Source organism: Cydia pomonella, chromosome 12 (genome assembly GCF_033807575.1).
Source record: "Cydia pomonella isolate Wapato2018A chromosome 12, ilCydPomo1, whole genome shotgun sequence".
Classification (NCBI taxonomy): Eukaryota; Metazoa; Arthropoda; class Insecta; order Lepidoptera; family Tortricidae; genus Cydia; species Cydia pomonella.
The window spans coordinates 1219035-1246446 of NC_084714.1; the positions used below are offsets into that span (position 1 = coordinate 1219035).

Sequence of the window (27412 nt, forward strand, 5' to 3'; positions counted from 1 at the left end):
ACAAATGTAGATATTCGCGGTAGGCGCTCGAACAATACAATTGAGTTCATATATTTGATAGTACCTTGCTTAAACAGATGCAAATTATGGCTATTGTATTGTAAACGCGACGCGGTAGGTGACTTTTAATTCCAGATATGTAAAATACCTACCTATAGTGCGTGCAAATATACCGTCTATAATCTATGAATAGAATTCTTGATGCAATTCTGATTATGTCAGATGAACGATACGTTTATTTATTCATGCCTTACAATGGATTGCAAAATAATAGTTTTAGAGTCGATTCAAGCTAACTGCTTGTTGTTTTCAATTATAAAAACTAATATCTATAGATAATATCTTCCGATGCTGTCGCGTCTGCTCGTATTTGGACAAGCTCAAGATTTGGGCCTCAGTCACGCCTGAGTTGGTTACCCTGGCCTGGCGACCTCAAAGCTATATTCTGATTGTCCTTTATGCGTGCCATAAGAAGCCCCAGACCTGACTTCTAATGCTGAGGTCCGGGTTTGAACCCCGTCTCCTGCCAGTATTCTTCTTGAAACCAAAATGTTTAATAGCGAGAGAGTGGACTGTAATTCGAAAAAAGGGGGCGATAGGGAATGAAATTTAGGGACCGGTTGAGCAAGAAAGTTGTGAAATATTAAGATTAGAATATTAAATTAAAACTAAAATGTGAAATAGTGTAGAGCGAAGTTACCTTTCAGTCTGGGAATTGTGGGGCTGAATCGTTGGTCGCCGTTGAAGACCGCTGGTGGTGATTCTGGCTGTCCTTGTCGCCAGCTAGAAGTAAGCTCAGAACCGTTACCTTGAGTCGTCCTCGGATTTTCCACTTCACGGATGTGCCTGGTGTCCTTCGTCCACACAACACTGAGTCTAAATACTAATAAATAATAGTACGTACGAAATATATTGAGATTAACATTTGGTGAAGGACAACATCGCGAGGTAACCTGTACACACCGGCGAAAAAATTCAAACTTGGCCTAAATTTTTATACTTCAAACCCCCTGTGATAGGAGGCTTGCTTGCTTAGGGCGTTCCTTGTAGATGTAGATCGCCGGAAACAAGCGGGCAGTCAATCGCGTGCTGCGTTCATTCAACCCAATTTCCTAAGGTTGCAGCTGCATGTTAATGTCCCGGCGGCATTCCCATACTGTTCTCCTCAAATCTTCTTGTTTTCCTGCAGAACAGAAGGACTTCTTTAAGTTCGCCGACGTTCCTTTTCTTTTAGTGAGTCTCTACCGAATGTATCATAATTTATATCGCAATGCCGCGTACGTAATACATTCTGCTAGTAAGTGTAAGCTAGTCTCCTCCGTACCACAGTGTGGACAGGAGGCGTCTCTTCTTATTTCCATTACCTTAAGACGTCTGTTGAGAACACTCTCAACAGACATCTTAAGGTTATGGAAACATCGCGAAACCATATTACCCGTCAGTAGTCTCAGACTGCTCTTACCTAGTTTCAAAAGATACCTGGTTCTCCTATGATCATCATCTTCGACTGTCTGTATCTAGTATCTTCTTCCCATTCTTTCTGTGCTTCCATTTCTTTTACCTTCTCTATAACTCCCTTCGTGACATCCGCTGACATAGGCAGAGTCGGGTCCGGAGCCATATATTCCGTCTCCGCACCTCGTACGCTATCTCGTATCCCTTAACTCCCTGGTGCCCTTTCTTCCTGGTTCTTTGCTTTCCTATCGAGTTTAACTCCTCTCTACATTTGTCTGGGCGGCGTTCCTTACATGGTTATTTATGCCGCTGACATTTTACCGTAAACTCTAAACGACCCTATCAAATTGACAGCGCGACAAGATTAACCAGACGGTTCTTTTGGGTTTCATACCATACCAAACTTGATTCAAGGAACACTTCGATGTCTGCGCGTTTTTCGCAGAAACCGTTTAACCGCTTTTATCAAGTTTTTAATGAGTGTAACTTGTGCTTGGCAGGTGGACAGTACACATGGAAGGCGTCCCCGGCACCCTGTACGAGGGCGAGAAGTTCGTCCTCCAGTTCAAATTCACCAACAAGTATCCCTTCGACTCCCCAGAGGTGAGTTCACGTAGGCTATTCATACACCGCGATCTGAAGCGGTAACCGAAACAACATAAATATCAAATACCAATGTGATGAGGATGTCCGTTTATTGAAATCCAAAATACATTTATTAATAATCAAACAAAAAGGTAGGTAATCTTCCACATGCTTCGTCATTGTACAAATGTAATCCGCACAGCATCGTAATGCATGACCCTATGTTAGGGGGCGTCCATAAATTACGTGAGGTGTTTTTTTTCAATTTTCTGACCCTCCCTCCCCCCTTGGTGAGATGTCGTGAGATTTTATTCAACCCCCTCCCCCGTCCCCCAATCTCACGTGAGATTTTTCAGAATGTGGGTTTATTACGTAAACGCGTTGGATTGTTTATTGTAAAAAGAAAAAACAATTTGGTTCGTGCTTTTATTTACGACTAGTTTAAGCATGTACATACAATTTGGATTAAATGGACCAAAATAGTATAATTTTTTTTTTGTTTCAATCAGAGAATAAATTGCGTGATATTTGTCGAGACCCCCCCTCTCCCCAACGTGAGATTAGATGAGATTTGACTCGACCCCCTCCCCCCTTTAATCATCTCACGTAATTTATGGACGCCCCCTTACATTAACATTAACACGAACTAATTTTTGCTACAAGCTTCGTCAAAACATCTGTAAACTATTCCCAAACCTGGCCCATAAGTTCCCATTATACCTGGCAGCGTTCCCATGCTGTATGGCGATGGAAACTTGTTGGACCAGCCAAGATCCAGAGCAGCATCATTACCCTTCTCACGTAAACCCCTCTCCGTATATTTTATGTTTCTTTTTTTGCTTATTACTTGTGTTTCATGGAGTAATTCTTTCACTTGATGACGTCAGTGCTGGATGTCGCCAACATTACGCTGAATTGCTAAAATGAGGCCATGGCACTTTATACTTCCTATATTCTTTTTTATATGTATAGCTATATACATTTTTATATTTTGTATGATGTCCGGAGGAAAAGTATTTTACTCTCTCTGGAGATTTATGAACTTTTAAGCCCTCATGAAACGTAATAAGTTAACAGTTGAAATGATTGCGTTTAGTACGTTACCCTTGCATAATAAAAATGCAAAGACTTATCATATCTACGCGATATGAAATTGCTTGTCATAATAACATTTAGGTAAACTTGTAAAAAGTGTTAAATTCACTTTTACCCCGCGATATGATAAGATTACCGAACTGTGTTAAAAATAAACCATTATCAATACCATAATATTTACCAAAAAATACTGAAAACTAATTCTTATATATCTGGACTTTCTTGGGCTCATTCTACTCTGAATCCTATCAAAAAAAGAAACTAAAACTTTCATACAATTTTTGAGACATTTTGTTTAGCATCGAAATTGAATATGCTAGTGATTCTGAGTTGGAATAACCCAATAAGATTAGGATCTGTGACAGTCAAGTTTTCAATATTGTTGTACCGGCAGGAACACAACACTAGGTAGGGTCTATTGTTATTTGGCTGCGGAGTTCTGTAAGGTGGAGGTACTTTCCCAGTTGGGCTCTGCTCTAGATCTGGAATGACATCCGCTGTGCTGTGCCCTACCACACAAAGCGAGATGACATTCATAATGCCCATACCTCTTAAAATTCTTTGAAGTAGCCATGTAATTTTGCAATGCTGTCACGATTAACACATTCCCAAAAGGTTATTGTATGGGAATGATAAGAATATAGTCTAGCCGCGAAGAGACCTATAAAAAGCCTTCCAATAAGCCAGTCGTTATGTTGCTAATATAGTTGGTACGGCTACTAATTTTCATAAGTATGGACGCAACCATTGGCAAAATTTGCGCACGCAGTCTAAAATCAGAGCAATATACTTTCAGACAGCTGTACCCCTAGTGTAAATAAATTCGATTTCGAAACGTGACGTACGCGTTTGCGTTTAGTCTCATTTTGTATGTGATTTAGAAAGAGCGCGCCAAGTGGGACGTTTTGGAAACTCAAAATCCTATACAAAATGAGACTTAACGCAAACGCGTTCGTCACGTTATGATGTCGATTAAATTTACACTAGGGGTACTGTTCTAGACAATCCTAAGATGGTACGGAACCCTTCGTGCGCGAGTCGGTCTCGCACTTGGCCGGTTTTCATGTTTTAATTTAAGTACCCTTCGTACCTTGTCGCAGTGACAATCAATATGCAAGTGCTAGGGACCTCATGCTATTATCACGGTGAAAAGGTACAAAATGGCACTGAAATTAAATTCCTTGACCGGACTAATAAGTTCTTATCAACCTAACACCGATTCCAAACTATATTTTACGTGTATACCTACTAAAAGTTTTTATAGCCCAATAATAAAATGTTTATAACGCGAATACAATATTACCTTGACATTGAACGTGAACACGTCATGCGGATTTACCTGTTTGGTTTCGCATTACCACTAACATAAAATAGATTTTGGCTGTGAAGGTGATCTTTCATTAGGCTATCACTTATCAGTCAATGCCAGAAGTAACTATTCAGGCAACATACTCATAAAAATCTGGATGAGGCTTGTGGATACGTTATTAACAGTGATCGGAACTATGGGAGTAAAACTTTAACAAAACTTGTTAAGCGGACATAAAATAGTGCATACAGCCCTAAAAATATTCATGTCCATAGGGATAATAATTATCAAATGTAATATATAATAAAATATCAAATGTTATCTTTTAATTTTATGCCTTGAACATAAGTATGAAATAATAAGTATGAACATAAGTATTTTAATTATATGTACTTATGTGCATGCACCTCCTAGTTTTAGTGTAGTTTAAGATATACTTGCTGTGCCCTAACACGGTTCATTTGTGAACTTGCCCTAATGTAATACCTGTTATGTACCACATGATTAATATGCAATAAATAAATAAAATAAAAATAAAATAGATAGGAATAGTATAGTACTTACAGCCATAAAAATATTTACATTCATAGATATTCGAATATTTTTATGACTATACGCACCCTTTTTACGTCCGCTTGATAAGTTTTGTTAATATTTTACTCCCATAGTTCCGATCACTGGTTATTAACTACTAACTAACTACATTAAAAACAGAGAGTGGTATAAGTTTAACATCTGGGTGGCTATCTAACGCGTCTAAACATTCAAATACTTAGATGATTAATTTGATTACAGTTCGTGCTAACCACGATGTCGCGCGGATTTGTTAACCTTTAATAACATGACATTTCTGAATAAACTAGAAAAAAATAATACGAGTCGTCGTCGTAAATGACGCGATTTACAGTTGATGTTGGCTTTGGAAAGTGCGGGTGCGTTGGGTGAGGAAACCGGACTAATCCCAACAAGGCCTAGTTTACCCTCTGGGTTGGAAGGGCAGACGGCAGTCGCTTTCGTAAAAATTTGTGCCTACGCCAAATCTTGGGATTAGTTGTCAAGCGGACCCCAGGCTCCCATGAGCCGTGGCAAAATGCCGGGACAACGCGAGGAAGAAGAGTTGGCTTTGGAAACAAAAACGGTAATAACGTACGTTAAAGTAGAAACTACGAAGTTTCTTAAGAAAAAAAAAAAGACGAATCTTATACCTCGTTTTTTTTTTGCATTAGAAACGGTATACAATCTTGACGTGTCTTTTATTGAAAAACACTTGAAACATAAGTTACACCAAATTTACAATTAAGTAAAATAAATAAATAAATAAATATTATAGGACATTATTACACAAATTTGACTAAGTCCCACAGTAAGCTCAATAAGGCTTGTGTTGAGGGTGCTTAGACAACGATATATATAATATATAAATATTTATAAATACTTAAATACATAGAAAACACCCATGACTCAGGAACAAATATCCATGCTCGTCACACGAATAAATGCCCTTACCAGGATTTGAACCCGGGACCGGGAATTATAAGCAAGGATATATATTTACATTCTCTCGGTTTCATAAGAAATATACGTAATATTTAGTTACTATTTTTTTAATATACAGTGTGTCCCTAGCCATTGGACAAAGCCGAAATGTACATATACATTAGGGTATTTAGAACCAGTGTACAAATTATCAGAACAACCGGTGTAGCGGTTTCGAAGAAATTAACAAATTACCATTTTTTACTTTGGAGCAGCCTGTATGTGTTAGTAGCTCCTAAGGTAATATCCTCAAAGAACAGTATGGAACCTTATTCGACCTCTTTGATTATCTTTTTTTATTTATGACACTAATAAGCTTCTGACTTTTGTAAAATGACATTATTATCTAATATTTCGAACAAATTGTCAAAAACACTGCCAAAGATTAACACAGTGTGTTTCTTTTTGTTGTCGATTATTGCAAATAACTTTTGTTTGAAAATTATTATTTTTTTCTTTTTTTCTAATTAAAAAAATATTAACGTCAGAGCATTCCTGAGAAGTAACCCTACGTGGGATTTCAGGGTTTGTCCAATGGCTAGGGTCACCCTGTATAATTTTTTCAATAATAAATAATATAAGGTTAATATAAGGTTGTCTGGAAGAGATCGCTTTTTAGCGATAATACCGCTTGTTGTTTACCTCTTCTTTATGTGTTGTAATATTTGTACTGTTTCTGTATTGAGGTGTGCAATAAAGTATATTTGTATTGTATTGTATTGTACATGTCAACATTATTTACCATTTTTTAAAAACGAGGTATATAAACATTATGAACAAATGCCTCGGGCTCTTATTTAATGCAACTTATTTTCTCCAATAAAAAATAGTTGTTTTGAAGTAATTGATCGTCTCGGCTCAAACTCCATATTAGCATTCGCACCATATATGCAGTATAATCACTTACATAACATATTACGTACTACGTACGGCTCAGCCGGTAAATATAGCTACATATGGATGTGTTCGTTGCGTGGTCTCACAATTAGCAACATAATACTAGTAATACTGACGTGCGAAGGTCTATCAGATTGAAGGTGTTCTTCCGTATTTGTTATATAAATTATTATATAATTTTCTTATTCGTAGATGAACTAGAAAACTCGGGAAAATAGGAAAATCTAATTTTCTCGCCGCTTACACACGGGCCCTTGCCAGAAAAAAAACTGACAAAATATTTATTTTCATCACACCAACTGGTAAAGGCCCTGTTGGTTGTTCAGAAAGTAATGAGAAAGTTGCATTTTATCAACATGTGGGGCAAAGTAATCAGATGCATATTTTGAGTTTTAAATGATAATTTTGAGGTTTGATTTTTCTGGTCTTATCTTTAGTATTTTCCTCGCGTTGATGCGGTGAAGAATTTGGTGTTTCACTCGGAGGCAAAGTTTGCTTAACCCTCGCAACGCTAAATATTCCACTTCTCGAACCACTCGTTACGATCTTGGTTCAATTTTGAAGTCTTCCGCTTACAGGAGCGGTTAAAAAACAACTTTGCCCCCTTGTAAAACAAATACCTATTTCACCACAACCACTGGTAAAGGCCCTCTTGATTGTTCAAAAACGAATGAGAAAGTTGCATTTTATCCACTAAAAAACTTTAAAGTAATCAGATGCAAATTTTGAGTTATTTCCTTACGTAAGCTGGTAGAATTGACTTATGAATGATAAAATTTTAATACGTTCATTTGGATTTGATTCGGTTAGATTACAGATGTGCAAGTTGCGGAAAGTTTCCAACAAATAGGAAAAGTACTCGGAAATTTCTTGAAAATTTCACAGAAATATAAGAAATTTCCATTTTATGTTACGGAAACTTTCAATTCCCATACAAAATAATAAGAAGCTTCCGAAACTTTCCAACGTCGAAAATTTCGCAATCTTGGAAAGTTTCCTTCGGCACATCAGTAGGTTAGCTTTTTTTTGGTATTTCATGGTTAGTATTGTCCTCGCTTTGGTGAAAATTTTTGTGTTTCACTGGGAGGCAAAATTTGTTATACCGTCGTGCCTTACTCGCTACGCTCGTGATTAAATTTTGCAATATTTTGCTTGCTTTGGTATCAATATTAGCACGAGCGGTTAAACAACAACTTTGCGCCCTTGTAAAACAAATAACTATTTTAAATTACTGAACCATAAACTAGCGCAGGAGTGACTATTTCTTGTTATTATTCTGTCCCGTCAGCCAGGGGCAGGGGACAATAGTAGCACAGTTTGTTTAGGCGTCATCCATTACTTACGTTACACAAAATTTTGAGTTTTTACAATCACCCCCCTCCCCTCGATTTTCGCCGTGGGTAAACTAAAAATAGTGCATTGATTGACTTTATTCGACTTATTGGGAGTAAGTCCCATCGTAGGTCAATGTGTTATCAATGTTTTAGTGAGTTACATTGTGGTCGTCGGATGCTTACGGACGAATTAAAAAAAAACGCTCGAAATCGCCTGTTATACCACAAAATATAGATGCTGTGCGCGAAATCATAATGCAAGATGGTCATAGTACATATCGCGAGATAGAGGCATCCCTTAGCAATTACTATTGCTAAGACTTTTGCATATGTTGAAACCACGTTTCATAACACTTTTTACATTCTGTACCTCTAGTGTAAATTTATTCGATAGCGAAACGTGACGTACGCGTTTGCGTTAAGTCTCATCTTGTATGGGATTTTGAACAGCGCGCCAAGCGGGACGTTTTGGAAACTCAAAAATCTCATACAAAATGACACTTAACGCAAACGCGTACGTCACGTTTCGCTATTGAAAAAAATTACACTAGGGGTACAGATCTTTGTATACAAAAGTTACAAAACGTGCATTTTGTACGCAAAAACGGCCTTAACGCTAGTTTTTCTTTTTTTTAACCAAACGTTCATATAATGTTACAAATGCACGTCAAGTATGAACATTTGTTTTAAAACTTTGACCGAGCGAGCACAGTGTCTCCGTTTCAGCTTTGGTTAAAATACTTCTGGCTGTTCTAATGTACAGTACAGGGTGCATGTCTCAACCGGTTCTCGGGAAATATTGTGAGCAGATTCGATGATTATAATTAGAGATGCAACGAATATTCGGCTTCATTCGGTATTCGGCCACAATTTCACTATTCGGCCGAATACCGAATAGTGGCATAGTATTTGGCCGAATACCGAATAGTACGTTAACACGTAGATAACGGTAAACGAGGCGTGAAAAAAGTAACTAACTACAAGTAATCAATTATTAAGATCAGTATAATCTTTCAGACTAACATTATATTTACATTACATTATATATACGCTACGCTTTTGCCTATTCAAGAATGTCTTATGGTCTAGTCCTGTGGGGACAAAGTACCGAAGTCGATAAAATCTTTATTCTTCAAAAGAAATGCATAAGAATTCTTGCCAACATTAATCTTATGAAAATGGAATCATGCCAGCCATACTTTATTAAATTTAAAATACTTACCTTAACTTCCATGTATATCTTTGAATGCAGTAAATTTGTAAGAAAACATTTTGAACTATATACCCCAGTAACAGATATTAGAAGAAATAACAGGAATCTTAATAAACTTAAATTGCCCTTCTCGAGAATGAAAATTGTAACGCCTAGCCCTCACTACATGATGATCAAGATATATAATAAGTTACCTAACTCTATAAAAAATCAGGAAAAGACTACTACATTCCCTAAATTATTAAAAATATTTATAATAAATAAATGCTATTATTCCCTAAGTGAATACTTTGAAGAGGATACTAATGATTGATGGTAATACTAACGGTTTATGCTAAAACTCATGTATTTAATTGCAATGTTTAGATTATTGGTTTCTCATTGTTTAAAGTAGATTTAGTCCTCTTAAATTGCTGTGCCCTTGCAGGGCGTCACATGTACTTCTACACTTTCTGTTCCATCTTATGTGATTTGTGATATGCAATAAAGATTTGACTTTGGCTTTGACTTATATAGTTCATTATTCACTACGCACTGCGTTCATATTAAGCGTAATTTCAATCAAAGAATGCCTACAGCGAGAGACAAGTTGCAACTTGCACAGCACACGACCCGCGTTCGAATTTACTTCATTTTAGGTAAAACTTGTAGCTGAATATTCGGCTATTCGGCCGATGGATCCGCCGAATATTCGGTTTTCGGCCAAGCCACTATTCGTTGCATCTCTAATTATAATATAATTATCCAAAAACTAAACTAATTATGGAATTCTTAGGGATTCAGATTTTGGATTGTCTTTAAATGACAGACTCACAGAACGACTAATTAAATAATCGTAAAAATACTAAACATATGTAAATATCGCTCTAAAAGTGCTTATTGCATATTCAGTTGACAGTAATCGCTTCATGTTTTATCTTAAAGAACCTGTTAATGTGTTTTATATTACCTACATAAATATTAAATAGCATTTTCCGTAAGCTGGCAGAAAAGTCTGCCCGACGAGGTAAAGTACCTATAAGTAACCAAATGAAAGAAATTAACCCTACAGTTTTCTTCGTACAAAAACATTTCAGTTTACAAGTCGAAAATATGTTACCGGATATTTAAACACCAATGTAATGATATCTCATTTATCAAAATCAGCCTATTGGTTTCGACGCTTTGGTAATAAGGAAACAAAATATTAATTGCTAAATTATGATACTAGCAGTCGCCTTCCCTTGCCTTGGTTTTCTGGTCTTGGTTTCTGGTTATTTAAATGATACCAAAAAATATCTAAAATCATTATAAATAACTTGCAAAATCTATTCTTCCTGGTGTTCTTCAAGTACCACTTCAGCAGCTGTCACGTTTACTTCCTCGCCCTCTGTGATTTCTTCACCCACAGTTTCTGCATTCACTATGTCTTCCGTCTCTTCCTGCTTCGCTTCATCCCCTTTTGCTTCCCCTTCACCGCCTTCCACGAGCTCTTTTGTTTCTTCATGTACGCTTTCTATTTCAAATAATTTTGAAGGTCGTTTTTGAGCAAACAAATCTTTTAATATCGCCCTTTGCACCTCCAGTTTGCTTTGTTCCAACTGCTTATCCATATCATTAATGTCAACATCGTCTTGTTCCTGGTCGCTATCGCTAGTATTAGATTTAGTCGAAGTAACAAAAGACTGGAAACTTTCTTTAGCAGGGCGTTGAGGCTCACTTGATATTGGTATAATTTGCATGCTTGGTATCGTCTTGATACTGCCCAAATCTGACATAGAAGATGATTCTGAAGAGCATTTGAAAGATTCCTGTGACTCTCCAGACGTCATAATACTGGGAGCTATAGACAATGTAGATTTTTGTGATTTTGTTTTTGGTATGAAGCCGAGATCGCCTTTTTCGTAGACTTTCTCGAATGAAACTAAGGTTTCTATAGACTCGGCGCGAAGTGTATCACGGTACTGTGATACAATTTTGAGTAGACGTAGCAGCAATGTCTCTCGGTCCATGGTCCCTCTATCTGCGTCTTTGGTAGCCCATTCGTCTAGTCTAAGAGCTGATTGGATGCTTATTACAGCTTCTCTTAATATCATTTTCATTTTTTTATTTTCTCTGCCAACTTTTGATGCATACATAAGAGATTTACTTTGTTCATTCATTTTGCCATGCAAGTTTTGTTCTAATATTCTAACTTTTAATATTAAGTTTTCGTTTTCTTTCGACAACTGTTGTATTTTCGCTTTTAATTGATCGATATTGTCGTTTTGGACTGCCATTAGAGCCTTGTCTTTCTTTACATTTTGCGTGATTGTAGTGAGTTGATCGATTACTTTAAGCTGTGCGATACTCTTCTTAATGGCCAAGTCTCTCTCTTCCTCCGCCAGTTCTTTTGCAAGCTTGGCCGCGTCCTCTCTTTCTTTGTACTTTTCATTTTGACTAACTAATTTAGCTTGACTTGCCAATATTTTATCCAATTCGTTATTAATAGCAATGTTCTCTCTTATAACCCTATGCGTTGTCGCCGCAATTCTCAGTCCCGTGTTATCTTGAAAATCTTGGGCTAGTTGCATAAGGCGATTCTCCATTTCTTTCTTTAATTTATCTTTTCCAATCACAAATTTCTTTTCAATATCATAGATCTTTCTTTTATACGTCATTTCTTGTTCTTTCAGCTGGCGCTCTTGTTTCTCAAACTTCGTCATCAAAATATCTCTAGTCATTCTGAATTCTTCCATCGTATTAAGTTTACTAGTCAAAAGTTTACACTCTGAAGTTAGCTGTTCTTTCATAACCTTGAAATTCTTCTCCATCTCAGCAACATCCTTTTTGTATTCAGCTGTTTCAACTAGTCTAGTTTCTTCTAAGGTTTTAACCTGTTCTTTTAACTCGTTTATTTCCCCATTTTTGTTGTTTAGAACTTTCTTCAAGTACGCAATAATGTCAGCCCTATCTTCGTCCAATTTATCGTAGTCCTTCTTTATTTCCTCATTCCTTAGTTCCAGCTCTTCCACTGTTGTCCTGAGTCTCGCTACTTTCCTGTTAGCTTCAGCTAACTGAAGTTCAAGGAATGTTCTCTCAACTTCAGTAAACATGGGACCCTTAGGTTCTTCAGGCTTGTCACCATCCTTTCTTTTTACGCTCTTATCACTTTTCGCTTTCAAAATATTTCCTTTGCCTTTTTTCGGTGGCATACTTATTTTTTTGTAATAGTAAAGGTTTAAAAATAATCGTTGTCTCGAGTGTGTTTTGACAGCATCTGCGAATATGAAAATGTTAGACGGCCGCGGTCGCTTAGTTACGCGTGTAAATAAATATTTTCAAGACCTGTTTAGTATTTGCCTAATTAGTAACATGCTCATTAATTAGCTACGATTGCGGATGTGTGAAATTAGCTGGATGCACGAGTCAGAGGTACATCACTTGATCAATGTACGAAAAAACTAAAGACGAACCTTTTGTTTATGCAGTTGTTAAAAGAGGTCAAGATAAGGAGCGACATTAGACATTACAAATTTCAATTCATTGTATTTATTTCGGACTTTGTGTCCATACAATTCTTATTATATATTAGAAGTACTTAAATAAAATCATATTTAAATCAATTTGCCTCAAGTTTGTCACTTTAGAGTCATGGTCAAGTTTTTTTTTTGGTAAAATGGGACCCCATTACTAAGACTGCTGTCCGTCCGTCTGTCTGTCACCAGGCTGTATCTCATGAACCGTGATAGCTAGACAGTTGAAATTTTCACAGATGTATTTCTGTTGCCGCTATAACAGCAAATACTAAAAAGTACGCGAGTCCGACTCGCACTTGTCCGGTTTTTTTTTTGGTAACGTGACACAGAACGGACTCGGGTGCTGTTTATTCTAGTTACTGAATACCAACGTACCGTTATCGTAATCTTTACGAAATTTTCCACTTTGGAAAATTTGGACACATCCATCATTATCCGAAATGAAAACTATTTAATTACTTATCTTCGCTTATCTGCGCTTGTTATTCTGACATGAAGCCCAGAAAACTTCACATAAGGCTTTCTTTCCGAAACTGACATTCACAAGCGCAACGACGTTATTATCATTTCTAAAATATTACAATTTTTCGGACACTTTAGGAAACAATTTTGTACCACTGAAAAGCATTGTTACTTGCCCGAGCACTTTTCAGACCTTCGGTCTAGCCGGAATGCCTTGTTAAATTTATTTACAAAGAGGCTTCTTTTGTGTAGGTACTTATACCTAGTACGCCTACTTAACTACTTGTTATCATAAATGCACGTGGAATGAGTAAATAAATATTGTCTTAACAACCATAGGCTTTACTAGTATTACGAGTATTTGCTTCTGTATTGTGTTCGACCCAATGCCGAGATGAAAACAGATCATTTTAATATTGTTCTTCATTAAACAAGTAAATGACAAACCTTCTTGAACTTATTGTGGGAACGGCAGTGGCAGCATGGCTCTTTTTTAGGGTTCCGTAGTCAACTAGGAACCCTTATAGTTTCGCCATGTCCGTCTGTCTGTCTGTCTGTCTATCTGTCTGTCTGTCTGTCTGTCCGAGGCTTTGCTCCGTGGTCGTTAGTGCTAGAAAGCTGAAATTCGGCATGGATATATAAATCAATAAAGCCGACAAAGTCGTACAATAAAATCTAAAAATTAAATTTTTTTGAGGGGACCTCCCCTACACGTAAAGTGGGGGTGAATTTTTTTTTTTGCTTCAACCCTACAGTGTGGGGTATCGTTGGAAAGGTCTTTCAAAACTAATAGGGGTCTTCAACAAACATTTTTTGATAAAGTGAATATATTCGGAGATAAGCGCTCCGAAAGAAAAAAAAATTGTGTCCCCCCCCCCCCCCCTCTAACTTTTGAACCATAGGTCCAAAAATTATGAAAAAAATCGTGGAAGTAGAGCTTAAGAAAGACATTAAATGAAAACTATAGCGGACATGCTCAGTTTAGCTGTTTTTGAGTTATCGCAAAAAGTTCCCCCTTCATAGTAAAAAGACTTACTTTACCTAATTAGGTACTGATTGTGCAAATTTGCCTATTTGTTTAACTCGCGTGAAAGGTACCGTTTCATCCCTTTGTTAACAATTTACTATACTTTAAGCTCCAGTTTAGCTTATTGTGACGGAAGAGTAACTACGGAACCCTACACTGAGCGTGGCCCGACATGCTCTTGGCCGGTTTTTTATCACTTGCCACTATGCCCGTCACTTTCACGTTTACATATTTGTTAGAACGTGACAGGCATGGTAACAAATGATAAAGAGCCGACCATCTTAGCCCTGCAGGCGGCGTATCATGGTCGCATTTTTTCCACTTGTTATGTCATGCGTCACTTTCGCACTGACATACTTGTTAGAACGTGACAGGCATGATGACAGATGATAAAAAACCGACCAAGTTAGCCCTACAGGTCGATCTGTAATATTGTCCCATAATATTTACAGTTTTTGTAATGCCGATATGGAATGTACAGTCAGCGTCAAATACTTTGTAGCAGTCAAAGTGGCCAAAAAGTTCGGTACACCATACTAAATATATGGTGTACCGAACTATTTGGCTACTTTGGTTGCTACAAAGTATTTGACGCTGACTGTACGTTAACTTATGTTACTTTACAATAATACCTAGAAAATGTAGTTTAGTAAGTTTTAATTGCAAAAGTATTGTGAGATTGGCTGTTTGCATCAAGAGCATCTGTAAGTTTGCCGACCATATAGCTCTGCAAGAAACTTGACTGACACCTGATAATTTAGATTTTATTGGCTCCTTGGACGACGATTTCGCATTCACCGGGAAATCAGCTGTTGATATGTCACAGGGTATTTTCCGTGGGAGGCCCCATGGTGGCGTGGGTCTTATGTGGAATCGAAGTGTTTTTCAGTGTGTTACAGTGGTTCCATGCAATAGCGTACGCCTTGTTGCTATTGAAATAGACCTACAAGATTGGCCTTTTCTAGTTTTTTCAATATATATGCCGACGGATTCTGATGACAATCTATTGGAACTGGTGGAGTGTTTTAGTGAAATAAACGCGGTAATTGAGAACAGCATCCTGAAAGCCATTGCCGAGAGATGGGACAATCCTATCTTATTTTTCTGGGTGAGAAAACACATGCTGTCGAGTTTTATCACCCGGAAAATATTGTTATAGGATTATTTATGTTTTATTAATTTAAATTTATTGATAGTCATCATTGTTTACTAACCATTTTTCTACATGTGTAACTACTAACAAAAATATGGATTGGATAAAGTCTAAAATAAAATAAATTCATTCATTCAATAATAACATTACGTTTGGTTCTACTGCATCATCTGGATAACCTATTTATAAATTGGACGCAGATGTTAATCACAATGAAAAATTAACCGTGATCTAATGAGTAACGTGGGATTCGTACGTCCATCTTCCTAGCCTTGCCCCGGCTTTTTGCCATGGCTTATGGGAGCTTGGGATCCGCTTAACAACGTATCCCAAAAATGCTAACGGTACTTTCGAATCGTATTTTGGTTGCGGTCGAGTCAGAGTTGGCGCAATTGCGCAGCGATACCATTTTCCATTGCGCTGATCAGGGCTCGGAACCGGTTTATTTTAAATCCCGAAATAGCCCTATATTCTTAATTATTTTATACACTTTACGTAGGACTGGATCATGTATTTAGGTTACAACTTCGCATTATTAGATAGTGCCATTAAAAATGAAATAATAAACCAAAGAACGTAATAATACCGGTATTTTTTGTATGAAGAAAAAACCGGTTTCGAGCCTTGGCGCTGATTATAGTCGCCGACGCTCAAAACAAATGACGCTAGTGTGGGGTCTTTCCAAGTTCTGAAAAACCTTACTGGTACGAGCCGGGGTTTGAACCCGCGACTTCCGGATGTTGAATGTCGCGCACTCTCACAGCTAGGCTACCAACACTTTTTAACATGAAATGAAAATGAAATGAAAAAATGATTTATTCTCTCACAAGCATATTTAACAAAATACAGGTTGGTGTCCCTTTTTTATTAAGTATAGAAATACCTGTGTTAAGGAACACCGCTCTTCTTTAGTGATTACCTAGAAGCTAAAAGCAAAACTATGATGGCTACAAAGTATAAACTAAACAATTAATATGTAAGTAAACTATAATAACAAAATGTATTGATTAATGAACAGTATGTTTGTATCTTGTTACAGGTCACATTTATAGGCAACAACATCCCCATACACCCGCACGTGTACTCGAACGGGCACATCTGTCTGTCCATTCTAACGGACGACTGGTCGCCGGCGCTGTCCGTGCAGTCAGTCTGTCTGTCCATCGTCTCTATGCTATCGAGCTGCAAGGAAAAGGTAATGTTCGTTTTAATGGACATATCTGCCTGTCCATTTCAGTAGACAACCGGTCGAATGTCGCCGTGTGGTGCCGGCGTCTTAGAATAACACCACCCCATCTCGTCCCGTGGGTGTCGTAAAAGCCGACTAAGGGAACACCGATGGATGGGCAGCAGCATCCGTCGAGAATTTCTATCAACACCTACTGCGGTCCCATTTCGTATAACCAACATAAAATCAAATCAACCAATCATACTAAAACAAATTTACAATCAAACCTACGTCTAACAACAACAACAAACTCAACAACACAAATTCAAAAATCGCAACACAATTTAACTCTCGCAAATTTCAAAACCAATTATTATCTCACAAATCTCAACCAGGGCCCATGGTCGCCCGTACTCAATGCGGGGACCATGGGTCCAACAACAAAGCTCAATCACAAAAATAACGCCGGGTCTCTAAACTGAGCATCACCATTGTTTTTGACTGATGGTGGTGCCGGACCCGGCATCGTATAAATCAAAACAGCCTCTCGAAACGTCACCGCGGACACAGGGTCGCCCGTATCATTAGCGAGGGCCCTGTGTCTTCAATCGACACTTATAAACCTTTAAAAAAAAAAAAACCGGTCGAATGCCCTAGATAGATTAATACCGACTTGCGTGGAAAAGTATCAATCATACAAATAATAACAAGTCGCAAAATTGCATGGACACATTTTAAATCAGCTTGTTTGATCGCACAATCAGTTGCAGAGAAAGTCGGGACCGAAGAAAAATATGAAGGGATGTCTTTCAAACGTATTTATATGCAGGGGGACCACTTCTCTCTATAACTGTACATACCTGGATTAGAACCCAGGACTTCGTTTGCAGCTTCCATGGCCCCGTTTACTTGTAAGAGCCTAGCCTACATGTTTTTACATAGCGGACGGGCACCATAAATAATAGATCAAGATAAGCCGTCGACACATCAACATGCATCGAGGCATACTCATGTAGGATAAGTGGCACATGTGTGACCCGAAAATAAATCATTGTATATTTAGAAACTTGTTGGTAACTGTCACTTGGAATAAAGTTGGACTTGAGCAACTACTATTAGATTACCAAACTGCTTTCGACAGTCCAAGACCAACTAGTGAGGTTACCACTTATTTTTAACTGTGAAGTAATTCATTTAAGTCGAATATAGGTACAAGACATTTACTACCTATTTCATTTTTTTTTTGTTTTTATTATTTAATTAAGAAACAAACAGTAATTTACAAACAATTTTACAAGAATATTTCTTGAATTAAGACCTGAAGTTTCTTTATTGTATATAAATTGCAGTCTATAAAACAACAAACAAAAATAGGTACTAGGTAGTTAAGTTTGGAGGTAGAGGTAGACTCACGAGAGCCGGCGGCGCACGTTTTGTGCACAATTCAGTCAAATTTATTTTATAAGAAATCCTCGCCAATTTTCGTGAATCGACCCGTCCCATAGGTAAGTATTGATAATAAAGTTTAAGTGTAAAAATGTATGAGTAGTGACATATTTACCGGAAAGTGACAAAAATAATGAAAAAAATACATAAGTAATTAATTACCGAAAAGCACTTTTTAGTGAATTAACAGAACAGTTAAACAAATCTAAATTGTTAAGTTTTTTATTTTTGTTAAAAAGTTTACAAACAATTTCAGTTCCCAAGGCTTACCTACTTATTTTTTCTATTTTCAGAAACGGCCACCAGACAATTCGTTTTACGTCAAAACCTGCAGCAAAAATCCTAAGAAAACGAAATGGTGGTATCACGGTAAGTACAAGTTTATAATTTTACCTATAATAGTTTCCTGTGGAATTTTATATCGTCTTAAATAGGTCACAAGTGCTCGACATGAACACGCACGACTATGAATGCTTTGTTATCATAATATTTGTTATGTTTAACGTAAGACGCAACTCAAGTCACCCAAATACGTCTTAATTCTTAAATTAACAACTTAATATGAAATTAATATTTAGTGCTGGCGTTTATTTGATAGATTAGATGATTTATTCCATGAAAGACAAATACATAATAAATTTGCACCGATGTCAAAAATATAAGATTTTCTATCATGATATTTACTTTTTTTTATACTCCGTAATATAATGAACTTAGGGCATTATTTATCTAGTTGTGAGGCAGTCATAACAAGGGTGTCCGTCAGGTAATGGTCTAGGGGAAACAATTCATAGTTCAGTTCAAGTGGAGCGGGAGGGTCTTAAGTTTAGATAGAAATTTAATTCTCTATAAGCCCCCCCCCCCCCCCACCAGCTGCCCGTTAGCGACGCCCTTGGATCATAGCATAACTTAGCAGCTAAATAAATAAAAAAATAAAAAGCATTTATTTCGGACAAGATCCATAATACAAAAACACAAAACAACAAACAATCAAAATATTTACATATAAATTACAAATAATAAAATTAAAATATGAATTAAATTAAATTAAAAAAGCTAAGACTTGCCTATTATTGAAAAAAAAAAACAATTGTTTTAAATTGTTCCAGATGACTCCGTGTAACCAGTAAGCACGTTGGCTGTATCGCGCATGGACGATATGTGGTCAGTGCCAGTGTCGAGTGTACATACTTATAGCGGGGCGCCGCGCGCCCTCGGTCGCGTTTTGTATAATAATACTACTCATTTTATATTGAAAACAATCAATCTATGACTAAAGCAAAGCTTCAACTTTAACCCCCCCTAATAAACTTACGATGCCGCTAATTATCGTTTGTCCCTTTCCATCATACCAATACGTCGGAAAGGGCCAAACGATGATTAGCGGCATCGTAACTTTACTACACGTTTATGAATAAGGAGGTTACGTTCAGGCGCTCCATTTGTCGACATCGAATCGATTTAACCTTTTCAACGCTTTTCCACACGTGTCAAGAAATGCCATGGACGCCAAAAAGTTAACTGGTGAAGAGCGGATATGAAGCTTGACTGACAGTAGGAAAGTCGCTTTGTCAACGTCCGCCATAGCCTTTTTAATGGTCATTGGCGTCGCGGGCACGACAGACGATGACCGTTTTAGTGGTCTTTGGCGTTGAAAAGGTTAAGCCGATTAAGGTAGGCTTTGTAATCGAGTGATATAAGCCACCGACTCGAAATCGCTAACATGTGTTTGAAATGTCATTTACTGATTCGGCGTTGAGAAATGGGTTGCACATACTGATGTTTTCGATTTCCAAAAGGGGTAACTTTATTTTTTCTTGTGATTACTCTAGATTGTCCGAAAACACTTTTTGAAAACCTTTCTGTTTAACACCCTAAAAATCTTTGTTTTAACAAGGGTTCCATCCAGGGATCGTAAACCGGTATTTTTTGTATGGGAACGAAAACGGTATTTTTTCGTTCTTTGTTAATTATTTCATTCCTAATCGGGCAATCTAATCGAAGTCGTTATCTAAAAACACAACTGAGTCCTACATTTTGAGTATATAATAAACCGAAATATATGGTTATTTCGATGTTTTTGCAAAAAACCGGTTCCGATCCCTGGTTCCATCTAGATATACACCTCGCTTAATAGATACAATGATACTTTTTGTTGTTCCAGTTTTATTACATTGGTACAAGCAAAGAGAATTTGAAATGGAGGTGGATTTTTCAAAGAAAATTTTGTAGCCACAGTATTTTACTGCCATCTTTCAACGCATCATTAAAACTTTTAGAACGCCATATCAGTGAAATAAGAATCAAATCAAAGTAAAATGGCGTTCTAAAAGTTTTAAAGATATGTCGAAAGTAGTAAATTTACTGTGGCTACAAATTTTTATTTGAATTGTCAAATAAAATTTTGTAGCCACAGTAAATTCGCAAATTTATTGTGGCTGTGGATATTGATCCACCTCTATTTCAAATTCCCTTTGGTACAAGTAACAAAATGTATTAAATACGTTTTATAAATTGTCACTGTGCGAAAAACTCGATGACTAGCTTAGATTGGTCCTAAGAAATATTGCTCAAGTGATTCAAGTTTTTACAGTACATATGGTGCTACTTTCCCGCACGCGTGCGGGAATGAGCACTTTCCGTGCATATGTCGAAACTTTAAAGAGCCATATGTACTGTAACGTTATAAGATACACGTGGCAATACGTAATTCGCAACTCGTGTCGATTTAAAACACTCCCTTCGGTCGTGTTTTAATTTATCACCACTCGTTACGAATTTCCTATTTTCTGCACTTGTATCGTAAATAACTATTATCAACTGCTTAAGTTGATGATAAAGACTTAAATTGTATTATAAAAAACGTAAGAATCGATAATGATATATACATATTTCTGTACAAAACACGACCGACATTACCAATGGGAAATCGTATTTTGTCAGTGCTAAATAAATGTAAGTAGCATAATAGGATATGAAATCAAATAAATGTACTGCTTAGATCGGGAAAAATTGTTTGTCGAATTGTAATTGTATATAATTATTGATTATATTTATGATGCAACCAGAAACATGAACATTATGCCAGTTGTAGTATTTCTCAATTTAATAATCAATTTTAGAAAACAGCTAAAAAAATAGTTTTTTTTTTATTGCAGATGCTTTATATATTATATATTTATATATTATAGGACATTATTACACAATGTTCGTTGTTCTTGATTTGATATAAAAATGTAGAAACAATTAATGATTATGTTTCTGGTTATCTTTTTATTGCCTAACTGCAGGTATCAGTTCAAGGATATTTTTGGAAAAATAAAATGACATACAATATATTTCCAAAATGCCTTTATTATCAGCTTTGTACGTTTTGCGTTTATAAGAGCAAGTTTAAAACTTAAATATACACATTATTTTTCACAGTAAATCACCTTATGTATTATAAAACCAAAGGTTTGGATATGTTATATTGTTTCCAAATTCAAATAAGTGTGAAACGAAATACCAGTGCCCCTAGTGTAAATTTAGTCGATAGCGAAACGTGACGTACGCGTTTGCGTTAAGTCTCATTTTGTATGGGTTTTTGAACAGCGCGCCAAGCGGGACGTTTTGGAAAGTCAAAAATCTCATACAAAATGACACTTAACGCAAACGCGTACGTAACGTTTCGCTGTCGAAAATATTTACACTAGGGGTACTGTTTTAAGTGTGATATATACTGCCCTCCCAAGCCAAACAGCGCTATCTCAATAACAAATGATTTTGAAAACGGAATTGTTAGCTATAGAAATTCAAGTATAAGTTAGCAATGATTTTTCTTTCAAGATAACACTATTTGGTTTAATACGGCAGTATAGACCGGGAAGTGATTTTTAGATCCCTGACAAATATTCTTGTGATGTATTTACAATTTGGTGCGCGTGCCCAGGATAGGGGAGAACATGAAAAGTGGATATAATCTATACGGTGTTACTAAATCCACTCAAAAGCTATGTAAATGGCCCATTTTGTATTGAAATCTCGTACTGTTATCATCAAAAATAGCGGATCAAACGACGTGTCAAAAGTATCTAGTCAGACCAAAGTAAGTTGACAGCGGATTTGACAGCCCACAGCGCAAGTTATGGAATGTAGAAAGAGAAGCAAAATCTCTGTGTTTGAAATGTGTACATTAAACAACATTAAATAGGTGGCGCCACAGTACACCGAAATGAAGTGTCATAGACCTAGTAATAATATAGATGTGCTATACGCCGCCCGTGAGGGACAGAACATACGCAATGTGAAAAAATTAAAAACACGTTTTAACATTCCTGACAACATACCAAAAACAACCTACGTAATTTGGTCGGGTTATTTGTTGCCCATCTCCCATTTCATCTCTATATTATTATACCTCTATGGTTCATGTAATACCCATGAGCCTACCCAGCGCCCCCGGAGAGATTAGGAACTATTATTTAAAGCTGAAGGCTGCAACAATTCTGCTATAAGAGATTGTCGTCCTTTCTCTACCGTCCATAGTGCAAGTGTTATTTTAAACGTCAGACTTCTATGAAATTATGACGTTTATTAACACTTGCACATGCTGGGCTATCAAAGTCGTTGCCAACTTAGCTTGGTCTGACTATAACATTCTCTAACGGCTTAGCAAAAAGAGATATAAATATCGCGAACTGTAGAGATTTATCTGGCTGGCTACCATTGATAACTGTACGATCGTATTGCTCTCAACCTTGTCTTATCTATATACTTCTTCTTGCCCATATTCCCGGTTCACCTGGGGTCGGGCCTCCTTGTGCAGCGGCGCCAGGACCTTCTGTCCCGGGTTGTCATTGGCAAAATGACTTCAGCCCTTAGATCCCTCTCAACAGTTGACCACCACGTGGCAGGTGGTCTCCACTTCCCCTGGGCTGTTTTGATGTTGAGCACAGTCTTAGTAGCTCTCCTCCCTTCTCATTACGTGGCCGCACCAGCGGAGTCTCCCCTCTTTCAGCTTGTCGGTTATTGGGGCTATCTTAAAGGATCCTCTGATATATTCGTTTCGGATTTTATCCAGGCGTGTTACCCCAGCTTGTATACACAAGAATAAAATGAAGTTCAATGTCATAATAAATTGAATGAGATATATCTCAAAGAGCTTCCTGGTCACTAAAATGTACTATTCTCATCAATATACTCATATTGATTTCAATGTTTTCAAATGTTTGCCTATAATTTACCGGCGAACCTACTTTTATTAGACGTTGCTTTAATTCGCGATAAAACTGTGGTCAAAACCGAATTGTATTCATATCGTTGCATATTTATATGAACTAAAACTATAAAACAATATGCTGGTACATATTTGGCAGGAAGGCACATCAAAATACAAAATAAAACTATTTGTGACACTCCAAATCAAAAGGGACCTTATGGCGGTCGGCGCGTACGCCGTTATTAGCGGCGCGCCAATACTAATGCGGTACACTCACGTCTGAAAACATCGTCAAGACCGACGTGCCAAAAATATGTATACACAGCGTTATAATATTTGTTTTATAATATTAAAACAAGCCTTAATTATCTACTTTATGTCTAAAATGAAAATGGTTAATGTCTTAATAGTTACTATTATGTTTGGGAGAGGACACTGACTTCTGTAACACAGGTTTTTACCTAGCTCAGAAGTCAGGGACTTCAACACTAAAATGTACTTACCTTAATGCCAATAATTTTTTTTTTTTATGGCCCATATGGGTAGTGTATACATATTTTTGGCACTTTGTCCGTGTCAATACTTTCAGACGTGACCGTACTACGCGACGTAAGCGCAGACCGCCATAAGGTCCCTTTTTATATGGACTGTCACATTTTTATGTAAGTACTGGAAATAATAACTCTCTTTAAGTTTGGTCTATGAATTAATTTATTTAATTAGCGATTGTCTGGCGACTAGCGAGACAACTTTTTTAAGGGCATGAATTTTTCTTGCACGTCATTGATTAAATATTAATAAATGCGTCTCTTTCATTCGCTTTCTCGTCAGCGGTGGGACAGGCACATCTTATCAGAAGTCTGGTTATAAACTTTCCTGTGCTTTTCTGTCAAAGAAAAATAAATAAATGTGTACATCCCTATTTTAATGTCTACTATATCCAAGTACATCATGTAATATGTGATTTCCTATGGCCTCCAGATCAAATTATTGCACAATATTCTCATATAAAGTGAGACATAAAATTGTGCAATAAACCGATCGCGGGACATCACGGCTACCACGAGTTGGCGTTTGACGTATTCCCTCTATCGTACCAATCCATCAGTGCGAGCGAGATATACTGCGATCGAGTTTACGCAGGCGCTAACGTAAACGTCAACTCGTGGTACGGCTACAGGTCGCATCTGTTAGGATTGGTCAATTAAATTTGATTTAAGCCATATATTCACTGAGAAATAAATTGCTAAGTACATGAAGTGTTCATAAAGAGGTTAGGAACCGGTTTATTTCGGTTTTCTTCCGAACTTTTATAAGAACGCGAATGTTTTAAGAACTTTATTGTAACCTAAAAAACCGGTTTTTATTGCTCTAAACCGGTTAATTTGACAAGAACTGTTCACTTAAAATCCGGTTTAAAAATAACGGTTTTTCGAACGAAACCGAAATTAAAAGGTTTAGTACATTGTAACGGTTTGGAAATTTAACCGGTTTCCGAGCCTTGTGTTTCTCAAAGAATGTATATTGATTTAGGAATATTGTAAGCATTTTGACTCCAAGAACGCTTAAAAGTGTTATGGCCTTATAGCGTATGCTATTAATGTACCCTTCATGCCTTCAAATAAGATTCTAAATATATTATATACATATATGTATATAAAGTAATGGATCAGTTCAAATGCTGTAATCCTGTCTGTTGTGTTGCACGATGAATCTATTTACCACTCAGTATCAACTCCTATGTTTCCACAATATAACTTGAAAAATGTTTCGGCACTGTTTGTCTTCTTCGTAGTCCATTTATTGTATCTTTTCATGTAATGACTGTTTGTTGCCATAATAAAATAAAATAAAAATAAATATATTGGCTTCCTTGCGCCCGTGATGTTGGCGAGTGAGTGAACTTAAAACATTTAAATGTTTCTCAGTGAATAAATAGCTTTAGAGTAAGTGTTGATGTCTCAAATATGTAACCGTGAGTCATTTTGGTATTTTATTTAAAGAGTTTCTACCGGTGGATGAAATCTATGTAAATGTGAAATATGGCGGATTTGATGAATTTTAGGTGCCGATTTCGTAAATTCATTTCGGCACCAGACTGGTTACTGAAAGTTGATTCTGGCTTCCTTAAATGATTTCTTCGACGTAACAATTTTTATTTTGCTAAGACTTACGATATGACAAATAATAGTTATTGATAGTATAGAAACGTGGAGGAAATATTGGATATGCCATCTGTAATTTAATTTTCTGTACAAAACAGTTTGCTGATTTTTGCGGGGGAGGGGCACGTCAAATGTATAGCTATTTGTACGTAACATATCCCGAATGTCAAAGTTTGCCGTGGGCAGTCCCAAAAAATCGCGAAAATAATCTAATGGGACACCTTGAAGGCCCAAGGTAGGCGAAACGTATGGGCGCAGGGGTACATCTTTATCACGATTTTCATATCGGTTCCATGGGGAATTTTGTTCAGTATGTCCATCTTAATACATTTTGACATTCGGGATCACGACACCAAAGTCACCCAGTTTTTACATACTTAATTCAACTATCACCATTCATGGGCCAATTACATCCACATTTCCCGAAATCTGTCCCGATGTCGATCCAGGCCGCGTAGCCAACGTTACAATCGTTAACGTTCCGTAGCGTAGCGTAGTCATCTCTCTCTATCACTGTCTAATATGGAGGCATATTAGTGCGACTGTGACAGATGCGTTTCGTTCGCCACGGAGCGTAAACGATATGCACGTTGGCTACGCGGGCTGATAATCTCGTTTCACGGAATATCAGGACTTCGTTAACAATATTTGAAATATAAAAAAAAATGGTATGTATGCAACAATATCAAACATTGAACATTTTTGGAAATAGGGAATATTCCGCGAAACTCTGCGTAGGGGGCGCCACTACCACAATCTGAGGGTCTACCGCGAAACAAGAAAATCGATATTTCGATATCTAACCTCTCTATCGCTCTTGCATATTCGAGCGATGAAGAGGCAGATAACCAAATTACGATTTTCACGTTTCCCGGTAGGCCCTTTGTAAACAAACCGGGTTATACCTACTAGTTTTGATGGTAACTACTGGGATTTTTTTTCCCAGTACCATTGGTAAAAGGTGGGAAAAAAATTCCAGTAGTTACCACTGGTAACAACTTGGTGGTAACTAGTGGGAATAACCCAACAAACCGCCTTGTTGCATCAATGTCTAATAAAATTTTATTATCTGTGAAAACTTGTCACAAAACAGTTTAAGGCACACTATGTATAAGTTACTCTATGGTTTACGTAAGGTGCTAGTGCTGCACTCTGGCAGCAGAACATTGCAGTAATACTCCCTATTAGAGACGATGTATAAGATGTGCTGACATTTGGTAAAACAGAAAAATCCTCTGACCCGACATCGGACCCGTTTGCATGTGGATGTAGTTGGCCCTTCAGTGCTTTGTAAACCCCAGTGTCAACTTTCGGTGGCGGTCGTTAGGCTAGGCACACATTCTTGTCGAAATTGTACGAGGGCGATAATGTGTATTGAATAAAACAACCTGCTTAATTTATTGAAATAAAAACGTTAAACATGTTCCTTGTTGTTTACTTTGCTTTTGAACCTGAATAACAGATTGTTGCGCATTTTTGCTTTGCCCTAAAGTCAACTGTAGGGCTAAGATGGTCGGCTCTTTATCATTTGTCACCATGCCTGTCACGTTCTAACAAGTATATAAGAGCGAAAGTGACGGGCATAGTAACAAGTGATAAAAATGGAACCATGCTGCCACCGCAGGTAAAGAATGATATAAGATTTGAGAGGACCGGAAGAAATGACCGACAGGGATGGTCTAATGGAACTTTCTGTAGGAGTAGCAGAGAAAGCGCTATTATTGTTTGTCCTTGTCATAGTTTCACTTTTTCTGCCTATTAGTGTAAGTTAGATGAAAGCAAAAAAAAAACAGGAAAATGCATTATTACTAGGCACATATCGATTCAGCAAAGCTGAACGAACGGATTGTTCCATTACACGGTCATACAT

The 27412-nt window shown here is 37.1% G+C and overlaps 2 protein-coding genes and 1 long non-coding RNA gene across 3 annotated transcripts in view; 1 reads left to right on the forward strand and 2 right to left on the reverse strand.

Moving 5' to 3' along the window:
* The window catches only part of LOC133523222 (ubiquitin-conjugating enzyme E2 W), a 29951-nt gene extending 2986 nt beyond the window's left edge, over positions 1-26965 (forward strand). Inside the window, exons 3-6 of the mRNA XM_061858699.1 lie at positions 1956-2058; positions 16603-16758; positions 18471-18546; positions 19287-26965. Coding sequence (XP_061714683.1) covers positions 1956-2058; positions 16603-16758; positions 18471-18546; positions 19287-19300 — 349 coding nt within the window. The 3' untranslated portion in view covers positions 19301-26965. The remainder of the gene's footprint in view (positions 1-1955; positions 2059-16602; positions 16759-18470; positions 18547-19286) is intronic.
* Positions 1-27412, reverse strand: part of LOC133523241 (uncharacterized) — a 321866-nt gene that overhangs the window by 292330 nt on the left and 2124 nt on the right. The gene's annotated exons all lie outside the window — the stretch shown is intronic.
* Positions 10544-13011, reverse strand: LOC133523221 (cilia- and flagella-associated protein 157-like). The gene has a single exon (XM_061858698.1). The coding sequence runs from the start codon at positions 12595-12597 to the stop codon at positions 10732-10734; it is 1866 nt and encodes a 621-aa protein (XP_061714682.1). The 5' UTR covers positions 12598-13011; the 3' UTR covers positions 10544-10731.

Excerpts from the sequence above, each read along its gene's own strand:
- LOC133523221 (XM_061858698.1), bottom strand. The coding sequence starts at position 12,597 with ATGCCACCGAAAAAAGGCAAAGGAAATATTTTGAAAGCGAAAAGTGAT.